We start from the raw sequence: 25,009 nt of genomic DNA, 5'->3' as shown, positions 1-25,009 counted from the left end.
ATTTAACGCATAAACCGTCTTTTAATGATCAAAATCAAATGTGGTTTGTACCCTGGTGATTATCTGCCCCTTTAATAGGGAAACCCCCTTCTTATTTTTAGACCTTCTGTTTAAATAGTCTTGGACGGCACCCTGGATAACCAAATCAACAAAGCCGGGAAACCCATTGGCTTGACGTCAGAGTGGCAAACTTCCGCAATAAATCGATAAGAAAAGGAGAAAAATGTACCGTAAATATAACAACAATTATAAATAACATAGAAATAACGAGACAACAGAATATGAATGAAGGAGTTTAAGAAGCTATTTAATTACTTGATCAAATAGGGCCTATATGTGTTAGGTAAGATTGGGTGACTGTCAGCATCGAGATAATACAATATTACCACTTCGATATCACCAGGAAATCATAAAATTTGACGAAACCTACTCGAATACACGTTGTCGGAGTATGCGGCGCTATCGCACATCTTCATCGTTTATAGGTGCTACATCATACTGTTTTGATATACATGTACAGTTGTACATGTAGAAAAGGCCTACTGTTTGTATGAATGTATTGATCGAGTTGTCTATGTAATATGTATTATATTAAATGTATATGACTATGTCTAAGTGTATATGGTATACAGACAACTCAGACTGAACTCATCCCAAGACAACTCATATGTATATTGTATGCATGCTGTCCCTCATGGACGTTTTGATGCAATAAACATCTTATCTATCTTATCTTATCTTACTGACATTTATGCAACACCAGTGCAGCAGCGCCGTCGGTGATTGGAGGGGCAATTGATACACTATACGACTCGTTACGCAAGTAAAATTAGGTTCATTTGCAAATTTTTCAACACACATCATCATAGTTTGCATGGGAATAAGTGATTATGTTACAAAAAGTGAAGAGTGGAACACAGAAATCTTAATTTTATCATACCGAACAGTTTTTCTGTATTTCCGAGTGATATGATAGCATGTGATTCTGGTCTGGTACAGTGGCCATTTTAACTGAACAAATATTTCGCATAGCAGTTGGGTTAAAATCAAATCATATAATTATGGGGTAAGGTTTCACCTTTATTTCAATGAGAATTGGTTTATTATATGTTAAAGTAGCTATAAAAAGTCTCTAACTCAATATCATCAAAAATCTTTGACATTGAAAACACAAATTATTTGTCAATTCAAATCAACATTGGTCTTGTGATCTTACAGGGAAAAGATGGGCTTCTGATATCCAATATTCAAGACAAAATAAACATTTTACCATTGGTACACGAATCGTGTACCATAATTTGGTACACGAATCGTGTACCATAATGTGTTTCAGCGCTATTTGGAACAAGGGACTCAAAGAACAGGGCTAGACATATTCCACAAGTCACCTCAAATGGTGACACTATATTCTTATCTGGAGAGCATGCGCAATAAATACCATCGATGTAGACTGGAAAAACCAGACGCTAAAGATTGCCATTCACATGAGACTTTTGGCGTATTTCGCCGAACATAACTGATTAGAAATTACAGTAAAAACAGAAATGATTGAATGTAAATCAGTTTATATACATTCATATTACATTATTATATGCGTTGCGACCCATTTTTGTCAATTTCTAGGTCCCAAATATTAGCGATTTAGCTCCTTTAAGCTATGTATAGTACAGTTTGGGGTCAGTGTAATTGGAAATTAAGGGAGTTATAGGCTAGTAACTTTTTTGTAGTCAAATGACTACAAAACTTGCGCAAAGGAAGGCCTTAGGACCGTCCACTACTGTGGCTGGAGTAAGACGTAAGACATCAGTAGTGGAACCATTTCTAGGCAACGGCACAAGCTTCAACTAGGGATATGGAGGCCTCCCCTAGAAAATTTTGAAAAACAAGTTGCCGGAAATGCAGCCTGGCAGTATTTCAGACACTGATCGTTGAGGTAAAGTGTCAAACGAACGGACTTGCGAATCTCGACGAGGCCCACTTACAAGCGTCAAAGTAGGGAGTCCTCACAAAGGGTATGGGGGACCTCCCAAGAAAATTTTGAAAAATAGACTGCCGGAAATGCTGTCTGTCAGTATTCAGTCAGGCACCGATCGTCGAGATAAATAGATCTTACCAGATACCTTCCGTCGCCTGATCACTAGTTTATCCGACCAGAGAACAAAATGCCAAAAGAACAGACTTGTGAACCTCAATGAATTTCCCTTGTGAGCACCAAACTAGCGAGTCCATTGGGGACCTCCCTAAGAAAATTTTGCAAAATAGACAGTCGGAAATGCTCTACAACATACAAGTTAATGACTGAGTGGGGATGTGAGATTTATTCAATGTAGAAGGTATTGATTACCGAAACGTATCACAAATACTTTTTTTTTTTTTCTAAAATTATTGGAGGGGGGGGGGCAAACAGAGGACTGACCACTGTGCACCGCCCATGCGTCAAGTGTCTTATATAAAAGTTATTCGTATCTTTGTGGGGGGTTGGGTGGGTGAATGGTTAGCACGTGCGTGCTGTACCATAAAGTCGGTCATTGAGTCAACTGGAGTGGTTTCGAATCCCCGGTTGTACGTGGCAAGGAGTAGGGTCGCCTGTCCAACCTCGTGGCTTTTCTTCGGGTCCTCCGGTTTCCTCCCACTGCTAAAGACCCCTACGCGCAAGCGAATTATTGAAATAAAATTAAACCATGTGTTAGTCCCGAAATGACCTAGTTTGTGTCGAGTGGACGTTAAACCCCATTTCTCTCTCTCTCTCGTATCTTTATGATCTGATAAGGTTTGAAATATTGGACATGTTTTTGGAGTTTGATGATTTCTCTAGTATACTGGGGTTTAAATTATTCCAATCTTTAATCGTGTTTGGTATAAAGCTGTGCTTGTAGGCATCTGTATGTTTGTTGCAATCTTTTCTGTTGTTTGATTTGATGTCAGATGTAGGTATGCTTGCTTGGCCATGTAACCCTTTGTGTAATAAAATGAGCCTATTTTCTCTTCTTCGGTCTTTCAGTTGCTTCCAGTTTAGGTCTACCATTATCTGGGTCATCGATCCATCTTCATAGTTTGGGTCCCATACCGTTCCAGCATATTCCAAAATGGGTCTTACAAAACTTAGATAAGCAGTTTCCTTTACTTCCGTATTGCAACAGTATAAATTGCGCCTAAGCATTCCTAGGATTTTATTTGCCTTTGATGATGTGTTTCTCCCATAGGCGTACGAGCTTGGGGGGGGGGGGCGGCTGCCCCCCAATTTTGGGCACCAAATGCTGGAAAAATTTGGGCACACAATTGTATTTTGTAAAAGTTGTATAAAAAAAGATATTGTGTTCTTGAATGTGTCCAATTAAACATCGAATTTATTATTATTATGTAACATACTAAGAACCTAACTACATTTTTGGGGCACCAACCACACCGCCCCCCCGGTCAAAAATTTCCCCGTACGCCTATGGTTTCTCCCATCTGAGGTCTGATGATATAGTTACTCCCAGGTATTTGATATGCTTCGGGAATACTAACTTTCATCATGTTACATTTTACCGGTTGGAAACTCATCCCCCATTTCCTTGCCCAAGCACCTAATTTATCTTTCATTTATCTGTTTACACAGTCATCAGCAAATAAACGAATGTCTGAGTCTATATCATCCAAAATGTCGTTTATGTGTAAACTGAATAGAACCGGACCCAGAACGGTGCCTTGTGGTACTCCGGATTCAACTGTTGACCATCCTGGTTTTGTCCCATTTACTACAACACACTGTTTGCGATAACATAAAAAAAGAATCAATCCAGCATAGTGTTTTACCATCAATTCCATAGCTGTTTAATTTTGACTTTAGTAATTCATGTGGTACAGTATCAAAAGCCTTTTCAAAATCGAGGATAAATATATCTGTTTGCTTTCCGGCATCAATATTTTTTGACCAATCATGTATCACATTACAGAATTGTGTTTCACAACTATGGAATTTACGAAATCCATGTTGTTTATTGGTTATGATGTTATGGTTATCCAAGTGACTCATAATGTTAGAGCATACTATGTGTTCGAGTAATTTGCATAAAATACATGTTAATGAGACTGGGCGGTAGTTCGCTGGAATTGAACGGTCTGCTTTTTTAAATAATGGACAAATATTTGCTTTGGTCCACTCTTCAGGTATAGAACTTGTGTTAAGTGATTGTTGAAACAGATGTTTAACTATTGGTGATAATTCTTTGGATAATTCTTTCAATATTTTCGGGCTAATGTCATCTAGTCCACATGCTTTAGATGTGTTTAATCACAACATCAGTTTTTGCCCTCCTCCTTCAGTTATTTTTTTATTTCATTCATTTTCAGATATTGATGTTTTAGTAAGGGTGTTTCATTCGACGTTTTCTTGGTAAAATCAGGTCTAGTTTGCACGTGATTTTCTCTAGTTGGGAAGTCTACAAGTTGTTCCATGTGGTGGTCATTTAGAATATCTGTGAAAGCTTGGCCCTCAATTTGGCTTAGGGTTTTCCCATCTCTGCCTGTCTTGGAGTTCCAATCGATATTTGGAAAGTTAAAATCCCCCATGAGGTTTATATTTGATGTTTTATGTTTGGCAGATTGATTATTTATCTTCATAAGTTGATCTTTCAAAAGTTGGGTATCATCTATTGGGTTTTCGGGGTCGTTATACCAGCAACCGAAGAAATGGGGTGACCCGTTAAATATAACTTTTGCCCAAACAGATTCAGAACCGTTTTCCATCATGTACAAGGGCATGGTGTTGAAAGATTTATTTATGAGGAGTATAACACCGCCACCATAAAGAGTTCTGTCATTTCTGTAAACATCGTAGTTTAGGCTGTCTGACAAGAGTTTGGGAGTTAATATACTTTTATCTATTTTCGTTTCTTGTATTGCTACGATATCGGCATTTTCTTGTTCTAAAAAAGAGGATAGTTCTAATTTTTTTCCCTGATACCATTGATATTTTTAGACATGATCTTGACTTGGTTTTTGAATGTTTTCTTTTGATTGTTGTCTGTACTGGTTGTTGTTTGACCGCCAGTGGAGCTGGGAGCATTTAAAATGGTGTTCTAAAGCCCTATATCTATTATCTAGGTTGATAGATGTTTCGTTTTCAAAGAAGGAGTCTGAGAAGTTTATAATTTCACATGCAGGATAGATCCAGGATGCTGATGTTACCTGCAGCTGTTTGTATTCGTCGGTGTTTATGCCGCAGCATTTGTTGTGTGTCCAATTATTACAACTATCGCATTGGATCTAGAGATTTTACTTGTTTGTTACGTAAGTAGCAACTTGCAATGCAATTTGAACAATGCCAATCATTCTCATCATTGGTTTTTATATTCTTTTTTGCTTATGTTTTCGCATCTTATGTGGATCCATAGATCACATGTGTCACACTGAATGGCTCTATCAGGTCGTTTTACAAGTTTTTTACATGTTCCACAATGATGTTTTGGACCTGGGTTGGGTTCAATGTCGCCTGATAATATTAGTAGTAAGGCAAAGTTTGTTCTGTTGTTCGGTCTAAAAAGTTTATCAATGGTAGTCTTTTGTTGTTGGCCGGGTTTGTTGACATAAAGTAGGTATTTTGACTTGTCATTAATCACAGTATCACTGTTGGTTCCTGATGAATATTTGTATAGGTTTGACATCTTTCTAGGATAAAACAGGGGATGATAAAACAGGGGATGATAAAAGTTATAAAAGAGTCTAGGAAACTAAAAACCACGTCACGCGCGTGGAAATTCTGTTCGGAATGGGTAAGACAATACTACTTAAAAATATCTTTAAAAATGTCGCAATGTGGCTTAATTTGTTTTCTGAGTAAAAATATGTGGTATGGAGGAATCCTGTAGATAAAATTGCTGTTTTCTTCAACTTAAAGGAGCTAAATCGCTAATATGTGGGACCTAGAAATTGACACAAATGGGTCGCAACCTATATAATAATGTAATATGAATGTCTATAAAACTGATTTACATTCAATCATTTCCGTTTTTACTCTAATATCAAATCAGTTATGTTCCTCGAAATACGCCAGAAGTCTTAATCGAATGGCAATCTCTAGCGTCTGGTTATTCCAGTCTACACTGATAGTATTTATTGCACATGTTCTCCAGATAAGAATATGGGGTCACCGTTTCACATGACTTGTGGAATATGTCTAACCTTGTTCTTCCGGGTTGCTTGTTACAAATTGCGCTAAAATGCATCATGGTACACGATTCGTGTACCAATCATAAAATGTTTATTTTGTCATAAATATTGGATATCAGAAGCCCATCTTTTCCTAGTAAGATCACAACACCAATGTTGATTAAAATTGACAAATAATTTGTGTTTTCATTGTCGAAGGTTTTGGATGATTTGATATTGAGTTAGAGACTTAGCTACTTTAAAACTATCAAAACACTGTTAAAATCATAAAAAATTTCTTCTCAAATTTTTGTGGCTGACATCTTGACGCATGCGCACTCTACCAGGTCCTGTTGTCATAAAGACTTGAAATTTTCAGGGGGACCAGCGATGTTTCTAAAATATTATACTACATAAAATGCTTCGTATATTCCGTATGGGTTTTCTTGCACCGTCTAAAATTTTAACTTAAATACTGTATAAAAAAAATGCCGTTTGTAACATCTCCCGCCTCCCCCCCACCCCACTTTCTAGTCCCCAGAATTCAGGAATTTCTGCAAAACACCTGAAGTAGGCTGAATTGCGCACTGTATAGAGTATAGACACAGTCTCATAAGGATACCCAATAAAGATACTTTGATTAATAAAATCTTCTTTTCTTTTTAACAGAATTAGAATATTCAAAATGAACAAGTTTTTTAGATACAGACAAGACCCCAAAACTAATATTAGAGATGTGAGCTCTGCGATCATGCTGGACTTAAGAAGGCAGCTTGAAACAGGACCAAATGATAAAAATTGGAGAGCTTTTGCAGCACGACTAAAAAGACCTTACATGTTCTCGTAAGTTGATGTTTAGTTAAAATGAAAAAAAAATTAAAAAAAACAACAACAAGCATAATTCACATGTGTATTGATATCAATTTTGAAAGCCTTATTGTGTCCAAAGTATGGATACTATTTCACCCTGCCGGACATGTCCTACGCTGTTTTCCAAACATCCGAGACCAGGAATACACCCAATCAGACATCAAGATATGGTGAAAAATATTCAAAATTCTAAAATATATTGACTGTTCTGAACTACAACTCATCCGGATTATCTTTGCTAATAGGCTGGATTAATTAGGTAATTAAGTGACCACTGTATTTATCGTGTTATACCGTTTATACACCTACCTTGCTTAACTACTTGGGGGGGGGGGGGGGGGGGTGGATGGCCGAATGGTTAGCACGTGCGTGCTGTATCATAAGGCCTGTCATTGAGTCAACTGGCATGGTTTCGAATCCCCGGTTGTACGTGACAAGGATTAGGGTCGTCTGTCCAACCTCCTGGGTTTTCTCCGGGTCCTCCGGTTTCCTCCCACTGCTAAAGACCCCTGCACGCAAGCGAATTTTTGAAATAAAATTAAACCATATGTTAGTCCCGAAATGACCTAGTTTGTGTCGAGTGGACGTTAAACCCCATTCTCTGTCTCTCTGATTAACTACTTTATCTGCCTTGATTGGCGGACTTAATTCTTTATCAGTCAATTTATCAATCTAATCTTAAACAGAAGTCATTGCTTCTCCTTTGTTGGACTAGCTATCAATCCAATTAGAGTCGACTCCAAAGGCCATCAAAAGTTTCATTATTTAGATTTTAGAAAAATATTAACTAAGGTTGTACTCGAGAGTGTCATAGCACTATAGACATTCAAGACATAAAATGTAACATAGATTAGATATACATATCACTTGATATTCAGAGACAGAAATGGAACAATAAAGATGGCAACATGGAATCAATTTTATTATTTTTTTTTTTTTTTAAATTTGCTGTTTTGACTACTTTTTATCGTGTGTGGCTTCAAACTCTATTTTTGCTGGAATATTTTGCCATTATCCTTGGCAGGTGTGAGTTTTCTAACCCTTTTGGGGATGTCCCTTTTTTGATTTAAGTACATGTATATTGTGATATTTGCCAATATATGTAGTTCCAGTATCATCGTTTTTGTAGGGCATGCAATCTAGGGTTAGAATTAGGATTATAAAAATCTAGAGTTAGAGTTATAATACCAGTTAATGGCGGAACTATTGACAAATTCTTTATATCTCCATGTAGTCTTAGATATTTTCTGTTCCAGGCAAATCGAAATAGAGAAAATAGCTTTGTTGATCCATTCCTCAAAGAGCCCTGTTGATCAGTTGATTTTAGAACTAGGAGGAAAAGGATTCTGTGTGAAAGATTTGGCAGAAATTTTACTAGAAATGAAAATGGAGAAAACATTATTTGATTTGGTAGAATACAGTGAGTAATCTAGTCATTTTATTTAAAGTGGGAGCAGCCCCAGAAAAGTAAACATGAAAATCGGTTGTGGCTCAGTGACAGTCTGAACAGTTGAACCTCACTGTAAGGGTATTCACAATAAGGTTGGGATCCCCACCCGGAGCCTCTCCTTTGGATGAAATTCACCTTGGGCGCTTCCCTTCAAAGAAATTGTGTCTTATCCAAATAAGCTGGATCAAGCTTATTTTGTGGCTTCCTCTGGCATGTTTCTTATGAAACACTTGTCTACGATATCACCCTTGGTGGAAGTGACGTAGAACTCTAGGAATGAACGAACAAACAGTTGGGATCAGATGAACTCTGACGACAGGAATGTGAAACTCAATGTATAATCGGACCTCAAGATTAGATTAATATCTGTATAAGACACATTTCAGCATTGATCAGAACAGAGAAGCCCTAGGTAGCGAAGAGCGGTATTTTCATATTGCAGCTTAATAAGGACAGATAGGAACGGACAGCGTCCGATCTGAGACCGTTTCTATAGGAACTAGACAGCGGCTAGTATTCATAAGTTGATATGACAGCGGCTAGTATTCATATCACAGAGGCTAGTATTCATAAGTCGATGTGACAGAGACTAGTGCACAGAGACTAGTATTCAATGGAGATGGCTACATGAATTATTTTATTGTATCTTGTTTCATCCAGTCCCAATCAATAATTTTATTATATATTCTTTCATCCAGTCCCAATCAAGATAATTAAACAACCAACTAGTTATATAGAAGTCGGAGAAAACAAAACAATCAAACTGTCCGTGGAGGCGTTTGGTCTGCCATTTCCACGATATCAGTGGTTTAAAGGAGATGATGAAGTTCCTGGTGCGATGGAGGCTACCCTTCAAATAGATGATATCAGGTACGTTAACATTAGTTTTACAATTAAGGGTGGTGGGGTTGGATGGCCGAATGGTGAGCACGTGCACACTTTATGACAAGGTCTGTCATTGAGTCAACTGGCGTGGTTTCGATTCCCCAGTTGTCCGTGACAAGGAGTAGGGTCATCTGTCCAACCTCGTGGGTTTTCTCCGGGTCCTCCAGTTCTCCCCACTGCTAAAGACCCCTACACGTAAGCGAATTATTGAAATAAAATTGAACCATGTGTTAGTCCCAAAATGACCTAGTTTGTGTTGAGTGGACGTTAAACTCTCTCTCATACACAATTAAAGGACTGTGATAGGTCAAGTCATAAGGTCTATCAGCTGGAATGTCTCACCTTCACATCCAGGTGTAGAAGGAGATGTATCTTCAGGAACCTTTTTGGCCTATTTCCCACTCGTCGGGGAGTGACAGCAATTCATTTGAAATTCTGTTGTTAGAAACAATGACTGATAGTCGTGATAAGTTGACTATAGACGTGGCCCTGGCAGATCGCATATTTATCATATATTTGTAAATACTGAATTGAACCATTTTAGACATTCAACTTCAACAATATTGTGTTGTTCAAGGTATTAGACTTTCTTTAAATGATGATCGGAAACTGTAACATTGATTTACAAATACACGCCTGTCCAACCTCGTGGATTTTCTCCGGGTCCTCTGGTTTCCTCCCACTGCTAAAGACCCTTACACGCAAGCAAATATCATTGAAATTAAATTAAACCATATATTAGTCCAGAGATGACCTAGTTTTAAGAATACAAACTAAAAATATAAACCATAGGTAATCTCCTGGTTTGGATAAAAAGAGGCCAATCAAAAGATTTTATCAAGCACTTATAGGTGGCACTGGCTTTTTTTATTTTATATGATCTAAAGATGGTGCCAAATGTTGAGATATTTTCAATTCATCATTCATTGTATGTAATTACTGAACAAAACTGAACCATTTTGAATTCCTTCTAGAAATTTAACATGTACCATCATATAATTTTTCTGGGATTCAGAATGTAGTGTAGGACTTTATCTTGCTTATAAACCGTCTATGTTTACATGTAATCAAAATGAGAATATCTCAGAATTCCAGTAAGAAAAACCTTATATCATGTTTTCTTATGGAAAAAAAACCTACCCTGGAAGAATAACCTGTTTCAGGTTTACAGAAAATCTTTCAAAAGAAAAACACCAAATTTCCCTGTATATATCCAAGCCGCCCTCCGACGTTCAGACCGCAAGTTATTACGGGCATAGAATATACCCTAAACATCAAAGAGATTTATCGTTACAGGTTTATAAGAGACTTTAACATATGGCATGAGACGTTAAAATCTTTTTAAGACTTGACATTCTATTTGCTGCGATCTGGTGAATTCTTAGCGAAACCATACCTATTTAATCCAAACAGTAAACAAAAATATAATCCAGTTTTTTTCCTGGAATTCAGGAATCCAGATAGTAAATTGGGCTCCAGTTAATACTATCATGTCTCGCCCTTGAAGCTGTTGTTTTTTATGTTTATTTGTTTCCTATTGACAGGTATGAAGATGAAGGTACATACTGTTGTCGACTACATAACTCACGTGATCCAGCATTAGTTACATTTACCACAGAATCGGAAGTTAAAGTTCATCTGAAACTTACAAACAATGATGACGATGATCTCGGTAAAGGTAATCATAATGTATTTTAATCTTCAATATTGCAAGAGAAATAGTCCCATACCTAGCGGGGCGTGGGGCTGGGCCGACCAATGTCACTCGACTTTTGGGCATGTTGCTCGTTCACTTTGTATTGTGTTCAATGATAATGAGTGTCCAATTTACAAGTGTTTAGTTTCCTGACCACTGGTCAAAAATTAATAACTATACATCAATAATCAATTGGGTTGTTTATTTTTGAACAGTGAACGAGAAATTAAGCACTTGTAAATTGGACACTCATTATCAAAATTGAATGGTCAGCTTTAAACTGGACACAAGTACAAATTACCGGTAGATGAATTTGGGTGATTTGATATTAAGTGAATGTGAAAGAAATTATTGCTAGATACACAAGATTCAATGATACCCTGGTTACAGTGATTGCTATAGGGAGCCATGGTGACTCAGTGAGTGATTGCTATAGGGAGCCATGGTGCCATGGTGACTTAGTGAGTGATTGCTATAGCGAGCCATGGTGGCTTAATGAGTAAGACTTTTGCTCACTAACTAGGAGACCTGAGGGTTCAACCCATTACCATTACCCCAGCCCTGGAGGGTTGATCCCGGTGTCATTGGTTGCCATCCAGTTTAAATACCAAAGTGGGGTTAGATGGCTGAATGGTTAGCCCCTGCGCTTTGTATCATAAGGTCTGTCATTGAGTCAACTGGCATGGTTTCAATTTTATTTCAATAATTTGCTTGTGTGTAGGGGTCTTTAGCAATGGCAGGAAACCGGAGGACCCGAAGAAAACCCACGAGATTGTACAGGCGACCCTACTCCTTGTCACGTACAATTGGGGAATCGAAACCGCGCCAGTTGACTCACTGACAGACCTTATGATACAGCACGCATGCGCTAACCATTTGGCCATCCAACCCCCCCACACCCACACACAATACTAAGGAGTCACATAATAATTTCTCTGGCATCAGGTGAATATAATTTTTTGATGTTGTTTTTTCAGGAGGATCTGTTGGTTTACATCATCATATTATCAATCATCCACGATCAATGACTGTTGGGTTAGGATCATCGTTTACATTAGTATGTGAAGTTTCTGGTAATCAGCCAGTACAATATATATGGTATCATAATCAGGAATTTTTCACAGAAACTAGTTTACCTTATTTAAAGGTAAGCTTTAAAAATAAAATAATGGATAAATGAGTCAGAACCTTGTGACATATTATTTTAGGAGCTGCCTTTCGAAACACAGTAGCTCTGTCTCCGAGTTCACGAAGCATTCTCAGACATAAGTTAATAATTTACTCAAAATTATTTTGACTAAAATATAGCCCTTTATAAAACTTTTGTTGTTTTAATGTATCAATTACATCATTAAGAATAAGAAACTATGTGCAAATCTTTGCGTTTCTAGATCAAAGCTATATCTGTTCAACAATGATTGAAAGTTGAGTAAATTCTGAACTTATGTCTGAGAATGCTTTGTGAACTCGGGGGGCCTGGTTCTTATTAAGGTAGAATGTTAGTGTAGATGTTCATTTGATGAATGTCTTGACAGAGTTTGATTATAAGCAGCTCTCCCTCAAATCAAGCATGATAAAAAGAACTATTTTCTTAGTAGCAACTTGCAATAGAGTAGTAATATGATCTTTGCGACCATATATTGTATCTTTCACTAATTAGTAGATTCACACTTTGTATAGAGTCATATCTCACGCATTCAAATTAAATTGACTGACAGGTTTATATATAAAAACAGTGATAATTTGGTAAAAACATTGGTTATGTCCTTTCCATTGTCCAAATATCCATCTTGTTTGGTAGACCAAATAGGTAATGTTCTCCTGGTCCTTGGGTTATGGAGATATTGATTCCATATTTGGGCAGGAAATTAACACCAAGGTCAGTCTATGACGTAAAGAAATTAGGGTGTTATGAAAGAGGGTGTTGAGCGAAATTCACTAGAGCTCACCCGGTTTGTCAGAGCAGCCATCAAAAGCTATATACACTTTATTGAGAACGAGGAACATTAATGTATGAACAACTTAACCAGTAGGAACATTGATGCCAAGCGGTTAATAATAAAGTTATATCAACAACTTAACCAGTAGGAACATTGATGCCAAGCGGTTAATAATTAAGTTACATCAACAACTTAACCTGTAGTTATATATACAATCATGACGAAAACACTACAAAGAAGTCTGGTATTATTACTATAGAAGTGCAGACAAATGAAATGAAATGAAATGGGGTTGAATGTCCTACTGTTCCCCTCAGATTAAGACGGGCATACGCCATACATTGTGCTATGAGGAAATTTTTGCCCGGACAGCGGCACTACAGCCTACTCTTATATCGAATTCCAACTGCCGAGGGATCTTTTACATGCACGCCAATGTGTACACGGGACCTCGGTTTTTCGTCCCATCCGAACAATTAGACAGCTGTCCTTGTCAGGCCCTCCGTCCTGCATCACTGACACAGGGGAACCACGCCGGAAAATCTTGATGAACTTTCTCGGCCAATGCAGGGATCGAACACCCGACCTCCAGGCAAGCGAGCCAGCGTCGAAGTGCAGACACAAAAGGTGAAAAATAAACCACTGACATAATTTGGACCAAGTCTGGGACAGTAAATCCCCCCAGTTCTTACTGTGGTATAATCAAGTGAAAACTCCTTAACAAAACAAAGAAAAGTCGGAACAAAAATGTTCGGAGGAAAATTTTAAGAATTTAGTACATGTTTTAGGTTTTAGAACCTTGTGAACCCTCAAGCGATGAAAATTATAATGTCATCTGTGTGAAATTGTCTATTAAATACCCCTAATACTACAAAAGAATAAATATGCGGCAACCCTTGTTGACCACTCGGAGAATTTACCTGCTGTGGGTGTATGTTTCGTTGCCTGGCAACCTATCTTTTGATATCATACAATTTCAGGTTGATAATGCTACAGAATATCATAATGGACATTTTCATTGCGTTGTTAAAAGCAGCTTTTTTGAAGTAAAAAGTAAAAAAGCCACATTAAGAGTAACTGTTCGTAAGTAATATGTTTGTTTAAAATGGTGCTGTATTTCAATGATTTTGGGGAGATGTCTACAGTTTTAGTTAATATCGTAATGATGATACCTACAGCAAAATTTCTATCTTGATTAGTGCTAGATACACAAGATTAAATGATACCTGTTACAGTGCATGTTATTGTACAATCTAGGTTAGTCACACATCGTCATTGTACTGGATTGGCAACACATTGTCTTCAGTCTTGATTAGTGATGCATCATCATTAATCTGGATTAACAACACATCGTCATTAATCTGGATTAGTCATCACGATTGTCTTCAGTCTTGTTTGGTCATATATTGTATTCCGTCTTGATTTTTATTGGTCACACATTGTCTCCAATCTTGATTGGTCACAAATCATCTTTAATCTTGATTGGTCATGTATCAACTTCAATCTTGAGTTTGATTCGTCTCACGTTGTCTTCAATCTTGATTCGTCACACGTTGTCCATTTTGTCCTAAATCTTGATATACCTTTAAAGTATTCCTACTGTCTGTTTCTAACATTTTCTTGGGTTTATTTTTCAGATCACAACTCAATATCAAAAGCTAGTATGTATATTTTTACTTTCTTTTATATGATGTATTTTTCTTATCGATGTCAGGGAGTCACGATGGCTAAGTGGGTAAAGCGCTGGCTCACTAGCCTGGAGGTCGGGTGTTCGATCCCTGCATTGGCCGAGAAAGTTCATCAGGTTTCCCCCTTGTCAGTTTTGCAGGACGGAGGGCCTGACAAGGACAGTTGTCTAGTCATTCGGATGAGACGAAAAACCGAGATATAAGAGTAGGCCATAGTGCCACTGCCCAGAAAAATTTCCCTCATAGCACACTGTATGGTGCAGAACAATAGGACTTGAAACCCTATTTCATTTTATTATTAATTCAAATAAAGCTTTCCAGATTGGATTACTTTCACCTATATCTTTGTTTTTTTTAGGATAAATTTATCGGAGGAGAACTAATTTGAGCTTTAGAGTTAAATATCTATCTCGTTATAGCTCTTATTTTCTACTGCGCAAAATCTAAAATATATTCAGACTGAAAGATGTTTAGGTCGTGAAGCATTTCTGCATAAAAAGTAAATTTTTCAAAAAATGTATAAAACAACCAGATCATTCTGATTAAAACACAGATCCTATTTCGTTTCGTTTTTTATAGTTCAAAATTTCATTTTACTTGTCTTTACTACACTAGGATCTGGAAGAGTTGTTATATAACCAGCGTTCTGGTTGATGTGAGTTATTAGTCAATTAAGTGGTCTGTTATGTATAGTTTTTGACGTGAGGTGCACGGAACTGTGGGCAACCCACTAGAAACATCAAGACGGATTGGTTAATGAAATGTCTGATGTCATAGGGTCAAAAGCCGCTCATATGACCTCTGACGGGATCTCCCACTACAAATGGTCAATTCTTAATGTAGTGTAGGCCATCAAAAGCCGCTCATACAACCCCTGACGCAACCTTCCACTACAACCTGTCAGATCTTCATTTAGTAGAGGCCATCAAAAGTTTTAAAAAAAATGAAACGAAATATAGATCTGTATTGTAATCAGATTGAAACCAGATATAATTCAATTAAAGAAGGAAACAGACAACAATATGTTACATGTTTTGGTTTTTTTTTCGTTCTTCAGTTTCTCCTGAAATTATAACACAGCCTAAATCTTGTATTGTTGCTATGGGTGGTGTAGCACTGTTTTGTTGTGAAGCAATGGGATCTCGACCAATAAACTACCAATGGTTTAAAGATAGTGAACTTTTACCAGGTAAACAAAACGACTCATTAGGCCACACCCATTTTAATGTTACAATGCTAGCTTGGAGGTTGCGTGTTCGAACCCTGAATTGGCCGAGAAAGTTCATCATGGTTTTCTGATGTGGTTTCCTATTGTCAATGGTGCAGGGCAGAGATGGTTCGGATGGAACGAAAAACCAAGATGCAGTTGGAATTCAATATAAAAGTAGGCCATAGTGCTGCTACCCGGGCAAAAACCCCATTTAATTTCATTTTATTTGCCATGGCCTAACACTGAGAACTGCTAAAGGGTGAAACTGTGCACAGCCACCATATATTTCTCAGTCATGGTTGTTATTTGTACGTGTATCGAAAGAAAATTAATTTTCCGACTATTACTCGGTATTACCGCGTTAAAACTGTAAATAAGGTGTGTTAATTAACAAGGGTGAAAAACTGTCTGAGAGGTGAGTTAATTAACGCTAGGGGTGAAAAACTGTGCGACAGTGCGTTTTCAGTAGGGGTGTGTTAATTAACCGAACGGTAAAACTTGAATGTCAATGTTGTGTATTGTCTAATTGGCGTGTTTTCTCGCTAGTTGCGATAACTGCATCAAAAGGAGTATAATCAAGGACCAACAGGTTTTATCTGACACGTACGTGTTAAATCAAAATTTGGGAAGTAAAACTGTTTTACCGTGCGATTTATCATTCGACCATGTGTTTTACGCAGGTCTTTGTATAATTAAAGACGGGTCTTTAGACAGGCGTGTGTGCTCGCTATGATCTACGTTTCTCTTATGTGTCTTTTGTATTGCGTACCATATATATAAAGTTGAATTTAATGAAATAAAAATACGGACCTTAATCTATCGTATACGGAAAGGCGAATGTAATGTCGTCATTTATAAATACCCAGCAGTCAGCGCCCAATTTGAATATCCACGGGAATATAGAGAGTAAAAACAACAGAAATATATTTCTGCTTTATTACTAAAAAGACGTGCACTCACCGTTTGACATTTATTAAATTTATAAAACATGCCACGTTGCGTAAATTGTGCATCTTACCTTCAATAGAATATCCATAAAACACAAATCTCCATATTGATAAATAATACGGCACAACCAACCGAACAGTGATAATTTCCACACAAATGATATATATAAAATCTAAAATTACTTTAGCTTTTCACTAAATTTACATCGCATACAATCCAACGATCCTCATTCCAGAACTTGTAATTTATAATATATTTAAACTAAAATTGCTTTAGCTTTTCACTAAATTTACATCGCATACAATCCAACGATCCTCATTCCAGAACTTGTAATTTATAATAGCCGCTTTTATGCAATTACAGAATTGTCCCGTGATCTAACATATCAAAGAAGCACATACGCCCGAAATGACACGTATTGTACGTTTTTATAATGGCTAGCAAATAATTTATGATATCTGAATAAAAGCGAACGACATGTTTATATGTAAAAAAAGAAAACAGTGATATTTTGGTAAAATCCTAACCATTGTAAAAATATCCATCAAATTCTATCTGTTTATGACATATGGTTGGTAGACCAAATAAGGTAATGTTCTCCCCCCCTGGTCTTGGGAAGGTTTATTCCATATTTTGGATTGAAATTAAAGTCAAGGTCAGTCTAGGACGTGCAGAAATTAGGGGGTTTTAAAAGAGGGTGTTGAGTGAGACTGATCAGAGCTCACCCAGGTATTCCGAGCAGCTATCATTTATAGAGAACGAGGGACCTTTGAAGCCAATCCAGCTTAATAATATTTAAAGTTGAAGAATTCATTTAACCTGTAGTTTTATATATTAGGATCATGAAGAAAACACAACAAGGAAGTCCAATCTACAAAGTCTCGAAAAATGATTACGTGTCATTTCGGGCGTATGTGCTTCTTTGATATGTTAGATCACAGGACAATTCTGTAATTGCATAAAAGCGGCTATTATAAATTACAAGTTCTGGAATGAGGATCGTTGGATTGTATGCGATGTAAATTTAGTGAAAAGCTAAAGTAATTTTAGATTTTATATATATCATTTGTGTAGAAATTATCACTGTTCGGTTGGTAGTGCCGTATTATTTATCAATATGGAGATTTCTGTTTTATGGATATTGCTATTGAAGGTAAGATGCACAATTTACCAACGTGGCACGTTTTTATAAATTTAATAAATGTCAAACGGTGAGTGCGCGTCTTTTTAGTAATAAAGCAGAAATATATTTCTGTGGTTTTTGCTGGATTTACTCTCTATATTCCCGTGGATATTTAAATTGGGCGCTGACTGGGTATTTATAAATGACGACATTACATTCGCCTTTCCGTATACGATAGATTAAGGTCCGTATTTTTATTTCATTAAATTCAACTTTATATATATGGTACGCAATACAAAAGACACATAAGAGAAACGTAGATCATAGCGAGCACACACGCCTGTCTAAAGACCTGTCTTTAATTATACAAAGACCTGCGTAAAACACCCGGTCGAATGATAAATCGCACGGTAAAACAGTTTTACTTCCCAAATTTTGATTTAACACGTACGTGTCAGATAAAACCTGTTGGTCCTTGATTATACTCCTTTTGATGCAGTTATCGCAACTAGCGAGAAAACACGCCAATTAAACAATACACAACATTGACATTCATTTTTTACCGTTCGGTTATTAACACACCTCTACTTAAAACGCACTGTCGCACAGTTTTTCACCCCTAGCGTTAATTAACTCACCTCTCAGACAGTTTTTCACCCTTGTTAATTAACACACTTTATTTACAGTTTTAACGCGGTAATACCGAGTAATAGTCGGAAAATTAATTTTCTTTCGATACACGTACAAATAACAACCATAACTGAGAAATATATGGTGGCTGTGCACAGTTTCACCCTTTAGCAGTTCTCAGTGTAATAGCAGTGTATGCTCTAAACAAGCAAATAGCATTTTGATTGATGCAAATCTGACTCTTTGTTAATGAAGCATTTTCTATTTTAAACCATGTGTGGATGTTTATCTCTGCGTATTGTTTAGTGCAGTGACATAGTAGCAGTATATGATTTAATGAACTAGCATGCAGCATTATTTCTTTATTATTTAACAAAGCATCTTCTAATTTATTTCACAAGAAATTAGAAATCAGAGAGAGAAAAGGATGGGTCAATTTTATTTCAATAATTCGCTTGCGTGTAGAGGTATTTAGCAGTGGGAGGAAACCGGAGGACCCGGAGAAAAACCACAAGGTTAAACAGGCAACCTTACTCTTTGTCACGTACAACCGGGGAATCAAAATCATGCCAGTTGACTCAATACACTTACAGTTGACTTATAATACACTGCGCTCACGTGAGGACCAGGGCTGCCGACAACCAGTATCGCAGCGCAATTTGCGATACATATTTTGTCCGTTGCTAATCAAAAATTAAAATCTAACGTTTTTGATTCGCAGTAACTGCAAATCAATAATATGCCTGTCATTTTGGATATTGACTCAACGATTTATCCACATTCCTCAACACTTTCAACGCGTATAAAATATCAAATAAATTTTATAAACAAAACAGAATTCCTCGTGTGACATTTTCTTCTCGAACTACCCAGACTCAATTCATGATACTATATAATACAGGGACATAACTCTATGAATCGGGACTATTAAACCGGAAATCGGGAATCAAGTAGTACCACTCACGTTGCGAGACATGTCAATTTCGAGTAATTATATCAGTATTCAATTTGAAAAAAAATAAATTCAGTGTATCCCCCACGTATTGTAAATAAAATATAAAAAATAAATACGTGTAAAAGTATTGTAAAGTGAGAAATCAAAGTAAGAATTCCCGTAAACTATTATTGTTTATATCGCGTGCGTCTAGTTAATCGAGATTATTCGTAAAATACCGCGTGCTTCCGATTGAACAAAAATAATAACACACGATAAAAAGCAGACGAAATTGTTTTCTAACGAAGAAATAAGAAGCCACTGCCAAGAATTGGCTTCAGACATAAGGCCTAACAAAAGTCTACATTCATTCAGAAATGTTCACAGCTAGCTGTAGAAGTGCTAACATTCTAAAAAAATCTTAAGAATGAAATCTAATCATTTGCTATCAATTAAAATTAAAATAATCTTGTTATTTAGGTGTTTTATGTTGATTTGAAACTGAAAAACTGCTAATCAATTTTTAAATTTGCTAATCAAATTTGGCAAAATTGGACTTTTTGATTAGCAAAATCATCTGTGAAAAATTACCGACAGCCCTGGTGAGGACCAGATTTCTTTTTTGTACCAAGTTATAAAAATGATTTATTTTTTTGTTTTGATATTTTTAACAGGAAGTATTACAAGTGAATATAAGATACGTAATATAACGAGTGTACAACAGGAAGGTTTATATCAATGTCTCATATCTAACGCATACGCTTCAAAATTATCTCAAGGGGCATTCTTAAAGATTAATTCATGTTTAAATGAACCAGTTATCTCCCCTCATTATACAGGTAAGCAAAGGCTAAATCTATTTGTTAAGGCCAGCTCAAATTTTGTCAAAGTCGTTGAGATGTAAATAAGGTTAGGACTAGTGATTGTTGGCGAGATTGTAGGATAAGTTTAGTATAAGCATTGGAGCTAAGTTAAAGTAGCTAAGTCTCTAACTCAATATCATTTAAAGTCTTACACGTTGAAAATACGAATTATTTGTCAATTCAAATCAACATTGATGTTGTGATCTTACCAGGAAAAGACAGGCTTCTGATATCCAATATTTAAAACAAAATAAACATTTTACCATTGGTACACGAATCGTGTACCATAGTGCATTTTAGCGTCATTTGCAACAAGTGACCAGAAAGAACGAGGCTAGAAATATTCAACTGGAGAGCCTGCTCAATAGACTGGAATAACCAGATGCTAGAAATTGCTGTAGGGTTGAGACACATGCCGTATTTCGCTGGACATAACTGATTTGAAATTAAGAGCCAAAACGGAAACAACAGAATGTAAATCAGTTTATATACAATCAGATTACATTATTATATGCGTTGCGACCCATTTGGGTCAATTTCTAGGTCCAAAATATTAGCGATTTAGCTCCTTTAAGGATTAGGGTTGGGAATATGTTCCTGTAGCAAAGACTGCGAGTTTTACAACATCTAGCATGACAAGATGTACGTAGTTAAGGCGAGATCAAGCCATCTATTGAAAATGGATTGAGATTAGCACTAGCTCTGTTTACATCTCGTGACCTATGACGAAAAATTGAGCTGGCCTTATCATTTAGCACTAACCAGTAAGCAAATGGCTTGTTTACCCAGGAGAGGCACAGTGGCTCAAGTGAGTAAGATGCTGGCGTGCTTACCAGGAGATCTTGGGTTAGCTTCCGGTGTTAGATTTTCCAGCATAGTTTTCTCTTGTCAGTAATACAGAATGTAGGACCTGGCAAGGACAGTTTCTAGTTGTTGGAATGGATTGAAAAACTGAGATCCCATGTACACATTGACGTGCACGTTAAAGACCCATTGACAGGCAAAATTTCCCTCATTTCACGCTCTATTACGTAAGCCTGTCTCCATTCGCACAGATGCTACAATACAGACATGTAGGAAGTTAAATTTATTTCATTTGATGTCATTTCCTCCATTCCAATGGCTTCCTAGATAGGGGTTGAGGTCTCGAGTCATTGTTTACAAACGTTAGTTCCACGGGCTTCCTAGATGCATGTACCGGTGAGGACTCGAGGTATTGTTTACAAACGTTAGTTCCACGGGCTTCCTAGATGCATGTACCGGTGAGGACTCGAGGTATTGTTTACAAACGTTAGTTCCACTGGCTTCCTAGATGCATGTACCGGTGAGGACTCGAGGTATTGTTTACAAACGTTAGTTCCACGGGCTTCCTAGATGCATGTACCGGTAAGGAGTCGAGGTATTGTTTACAAACGTTAGTTCCACGGGCTTCCTAGATGCATGTACCGGTGAGGACTCGAGGTATTGTTTACAAACGTTAGTTCCACGGGCTTCCTAGATGCATGTACCGGTGAGGACTCGAGGTATTGTTTACAAACAATAGTTCCAGTGGCTCTTAGATACATGTAGTGGTGAGGACTCGAGGTATTGTTTACAAACAATAATTCCAGTGGCTCTTAGATACATGTAGTGGTGAGGTCGCGAGGCATTGTTTAAAAACAATAGTTCCAGTGGCTCTTAGATACATGTAGTGGTGAGGACTCGAGGTATTGTTTACAAACAATAGTTCCAGTGGCTCTTAGATACATGTAGTGGTGAGGACTCGAGGCATTGTTTAAAAACAATAGTTCCAGTGGCTCTTAGATACATGTAGTGGTGAGGTCGCGAGGCATTGTTTAAAAACAATAGTTCCAGTGGCTCTTAGATACATGTAGTGGTGAGGACTTGGAGCATTATTTACAAACAATAGTTTTACTCCCTGAAAACCACAAACAATCCTATGGACAGGGAATATACAAACTAATTAAAACACAGATCCTATTTCATTTCGTTTTTTATAGTTCAAAATTTCGTTTTACTTGTCTTTACTACACTAGGATCTGGAAGAGTTGTTATATAACCCGCGTTCTGGTTAATGTGAGGGATTAGCCAATGAAACGGTCTGTTACGGCGAGTTCTTGGCATGCTGTGCATGGAACTGTGGGTAACCCACTAGACACATTAATACTGATTTGTTAATCAAATGTCTGACATCATAGAGTCAACAGCCGCTTGTATGACCCCTGACGTGACCTTCCACTATATTCTCTTCTTTCTTGAGTTGCTTCCCTTATTGTTTTTTTCATCTTGAGTGAAGTCTGTATGACTACAGACTCGGGACTGTACAGCGCAGTGATTGCTTACAGCTAGCCCCCAGATCTGTTCACTTGGTTTGATATGTGCGTTTGATGACTGGGGTGTGTGTATATTGTGTCCTGTCTTGTGTAATTGTTTGTGTGTGGTGCAGTCCCCCTGCACTTTATATTTAAACAAGAAAAGTATTTATTGTCAGTCTGTTAAACTGCACCTTTAAATATGAATAATAATATTTATATATTTATTTGTTACAGCTGCTGATAAAGTTGCGTTGTTAATAGGTAACTACGAGTACAGGTGTGAAAATAGGCTCAACGCTCCAAAAGCAGACATTTCAAATTTGTCGGAGATTTTCTGCAATTTAAACTTCAAAGTTGTGTCGTTATTAAATTTAACATTGATTGAGATGAAGAATGCTGTAGACAATTTCTGTGAATTGCTGGGTCCTGGTGTTTATGGGGTTTTCTATTTTTGCGGTCACGGTTTTGAGGAGAATAAGAGTTGTTATCTGGTTCCGGAAGACGCACCAACTGGTTATGTGAATAGTCATTGTCTGTGTGTTGACTACGTTCAAAACAAGATGCAGAAACAAGGAACAGAAGTGTCATGCTTAATTCTCGACGTCTGTCGTACTGCGTAAGTATGAATAAATTTATTGGCATAACAAAACTGGCCTTAATATGTAACAATCAAGTAGAATTTACTCAACTTTTAATCACTGTTTATGAAAAATGTCTTTGATCCAGAAACACAAAAATTTGCACATAGTTTCTTATTGATACAATTGATACATTAAAACAACAAAAGTTTTATATTATAAAGGGCTATATTTTGGTTAAAATAAGACAAACAATTTTGAGTAAATTCTTAACTTAAAGTAGCTAAGTCTCTAACTCAATATCGTCCAAAGTCTTACACGTTGAAAATACGAATTATTTGTCAATTCAAATCAACATTGATGTTGTGATCTTACCAGGAAAAGACGGGCTTCTGATATCCAATATTTAAGACAAAATAAACATTTTACCATTGGTACACGAATCGTGTTTTAGCGTCATTTGCAACAAGTGACCATAAAGAACGAGGCTAGACATATTCAACTGAGAAGCCGGCTCAATAGACTGGAATAACCAGACGCTAGAAATTGCTATAGGGTTGAGACACATGCCGTATTTCCCTGGACATAACTGATTTGAAATTAAGAGTCAAAACGGAAACAATTGAATGTAAATCAGTTTATATACAATCAGATTACATTATTATATACGTTGCGACCCATTTGGGTCAATTTCTAGGTCCCAAATATTAGCGATTTAGCTCCTTTAAACATCAATATATCGATTCAATTTTCGGTTTTCAAAATGGTCGATTAGTAATTGTTCTTTTATCATAATTTATTTCAGGAATAAAGTTAGTTGTGTACCTGAATATATATCAATGGAACCGTCAATAAATACTATAAACTGTTATGCTACGTAAGTTACTACACAGACAAGTAAACAATCTATTTTTATCACATAGCACATCAATCAGAGAGATAGCGAGAGAAATAGCATTTAACGTCCGCTCGAAACAAACTAGGTCATTTCGGGACTAACATATGATTCAATTTTGTTTCAATAATTCACTTGCGCATAGGGGTCCTTAGCAGTGGGAGGAAACCGGAGGACCCGGAGAAAACCCACGAGGTTGGACATGCGACCCTACTCCTTGTCCCATACAACCATGGGGTTTAGCATCCTACTGTTCTGCTCCAACTGGGATAATGAAGACGGGCCTCGATTTTTCATCCCTTCTAAACGACTAATATTTTCCCATGTCAGGCCGTCTGTCCTGCACTACTGACAAGGGGAAACCACACTGGAGAATCCTGATGAACTTTCTTGCACGGAAACTCCAGGTTAGCAAGCCCATATTTTACTAAGTTTTAATGGCTCCCGTCTTCAGTAAGAAAATAAATACATTTTGTTTGGATACTGATCTCTTATGTACACATATTGCATGTAAATAAAACTGTCACTGTTGGAACTCAAAAAAAACCGAGTTGCCAGAAATGTTTCTGTCTGGACAAAATTTGATCGGTTTCCTTAGCATAGGTAGAATGAGAAAATAAAATCTGCTTGAATTTTGACAGAACCTATTTGTAAGTCACCGTAGTCATTAAATGTCTGTTATGTTTTTAGCTCTCCAAATTGAATCATTTTTGTGTTACCATGGAATTAATTAATTTATTATTGTTTAACAGGAGCTGTGGACAGTTAGCATTTGAGAACGCTAACAATGGACTGTTAGTTCTATCCCTACAGAAGTTTCTCTACACTAGAATAAGTATAGAAGAGGTGTTT

The 25,009-nt window shown here is 37.0% G+C and overlaps 1 protein-coding gene across 1 annotated transcript; it reads left to right on the top strand.

Annotated features, from left to right (window-relative positions):
* Positions 1-177: 177 nt before the first annotated feature.
* On the top strand, positions 178-23,304 carry LOC126808526 (mucosa-associated lymphoid tissue lymphoma translocation protein 1 homolog). Its single transcript, XM_056099206.1, has 11 exons — positions 178-343; positions 6,802-6,975; positions 8,259-8,422; positions 9,151-9,322; positions 10,882-11,015; positions 12,011-12,180; positions 13,954-14,056; positions 14,611-14,634; positions 15,719-15,850; positions 20,181-20,345; positions 22,919-23,304. The coding sequence occupies exons 2-11, from the start codon at positions 6,818-6,820 to the stop codon at positions 23,302-23,304; spliced, it is 1,608 nt and encodes a 535-aa protein (XP_055955181.1). The 5' UTR covers positions 178-343; positions 6,802-6,817.
* The last annotated feature ends 1,705 nt before the right edge of the window (positions 23,305-25,009 follow it).

The sequence above is a fragment of the Patella vulgata genome, chromosome 1 (assembly GCF_932274485.2).
Source record: "Patella vulgata chromosome 1, xgPatVulg1.2, whole genome shotgun sequence".
Taxonomy (NCBI): domain Eukaryota; kingdom Metazoa; phylum Mollusca; class Gastropoda; family Patellidae; genus Patella; species Patella vulgata.
Note: the sequence above shows the minus strand (reverse complement) of the source record. Positions and strands in the feature narration are given on the sequence as shown.

What these genes read in the sequence shown, in the direction of transcription:
- LOC126808526 (XM_056099206.1), top strand. Translation starts at nt 6,818, where the DNA reads ATGAACAAGTTTTTTAGATACAGACAAGACCCCAAAACTAATATTAGA. An exon ending in AAAAGACCTTACATGTTCTC is followed by an intron (nt 6,976 to 8,258) that starts GTAAGTTGATGT and finishes TTTCTGTTCCAG; the next exon opens with GCAAATCGAAATAGAGAAAA. An exon ending in ATTTGATTTGGTAGAATACA is followed by an intron (nt 8,423 to 9,150) that starts GTGAGTAATCTA and finishes TCTTTCATCCAG; the next exon opens with TCCCAATCAAGATAATTAAA.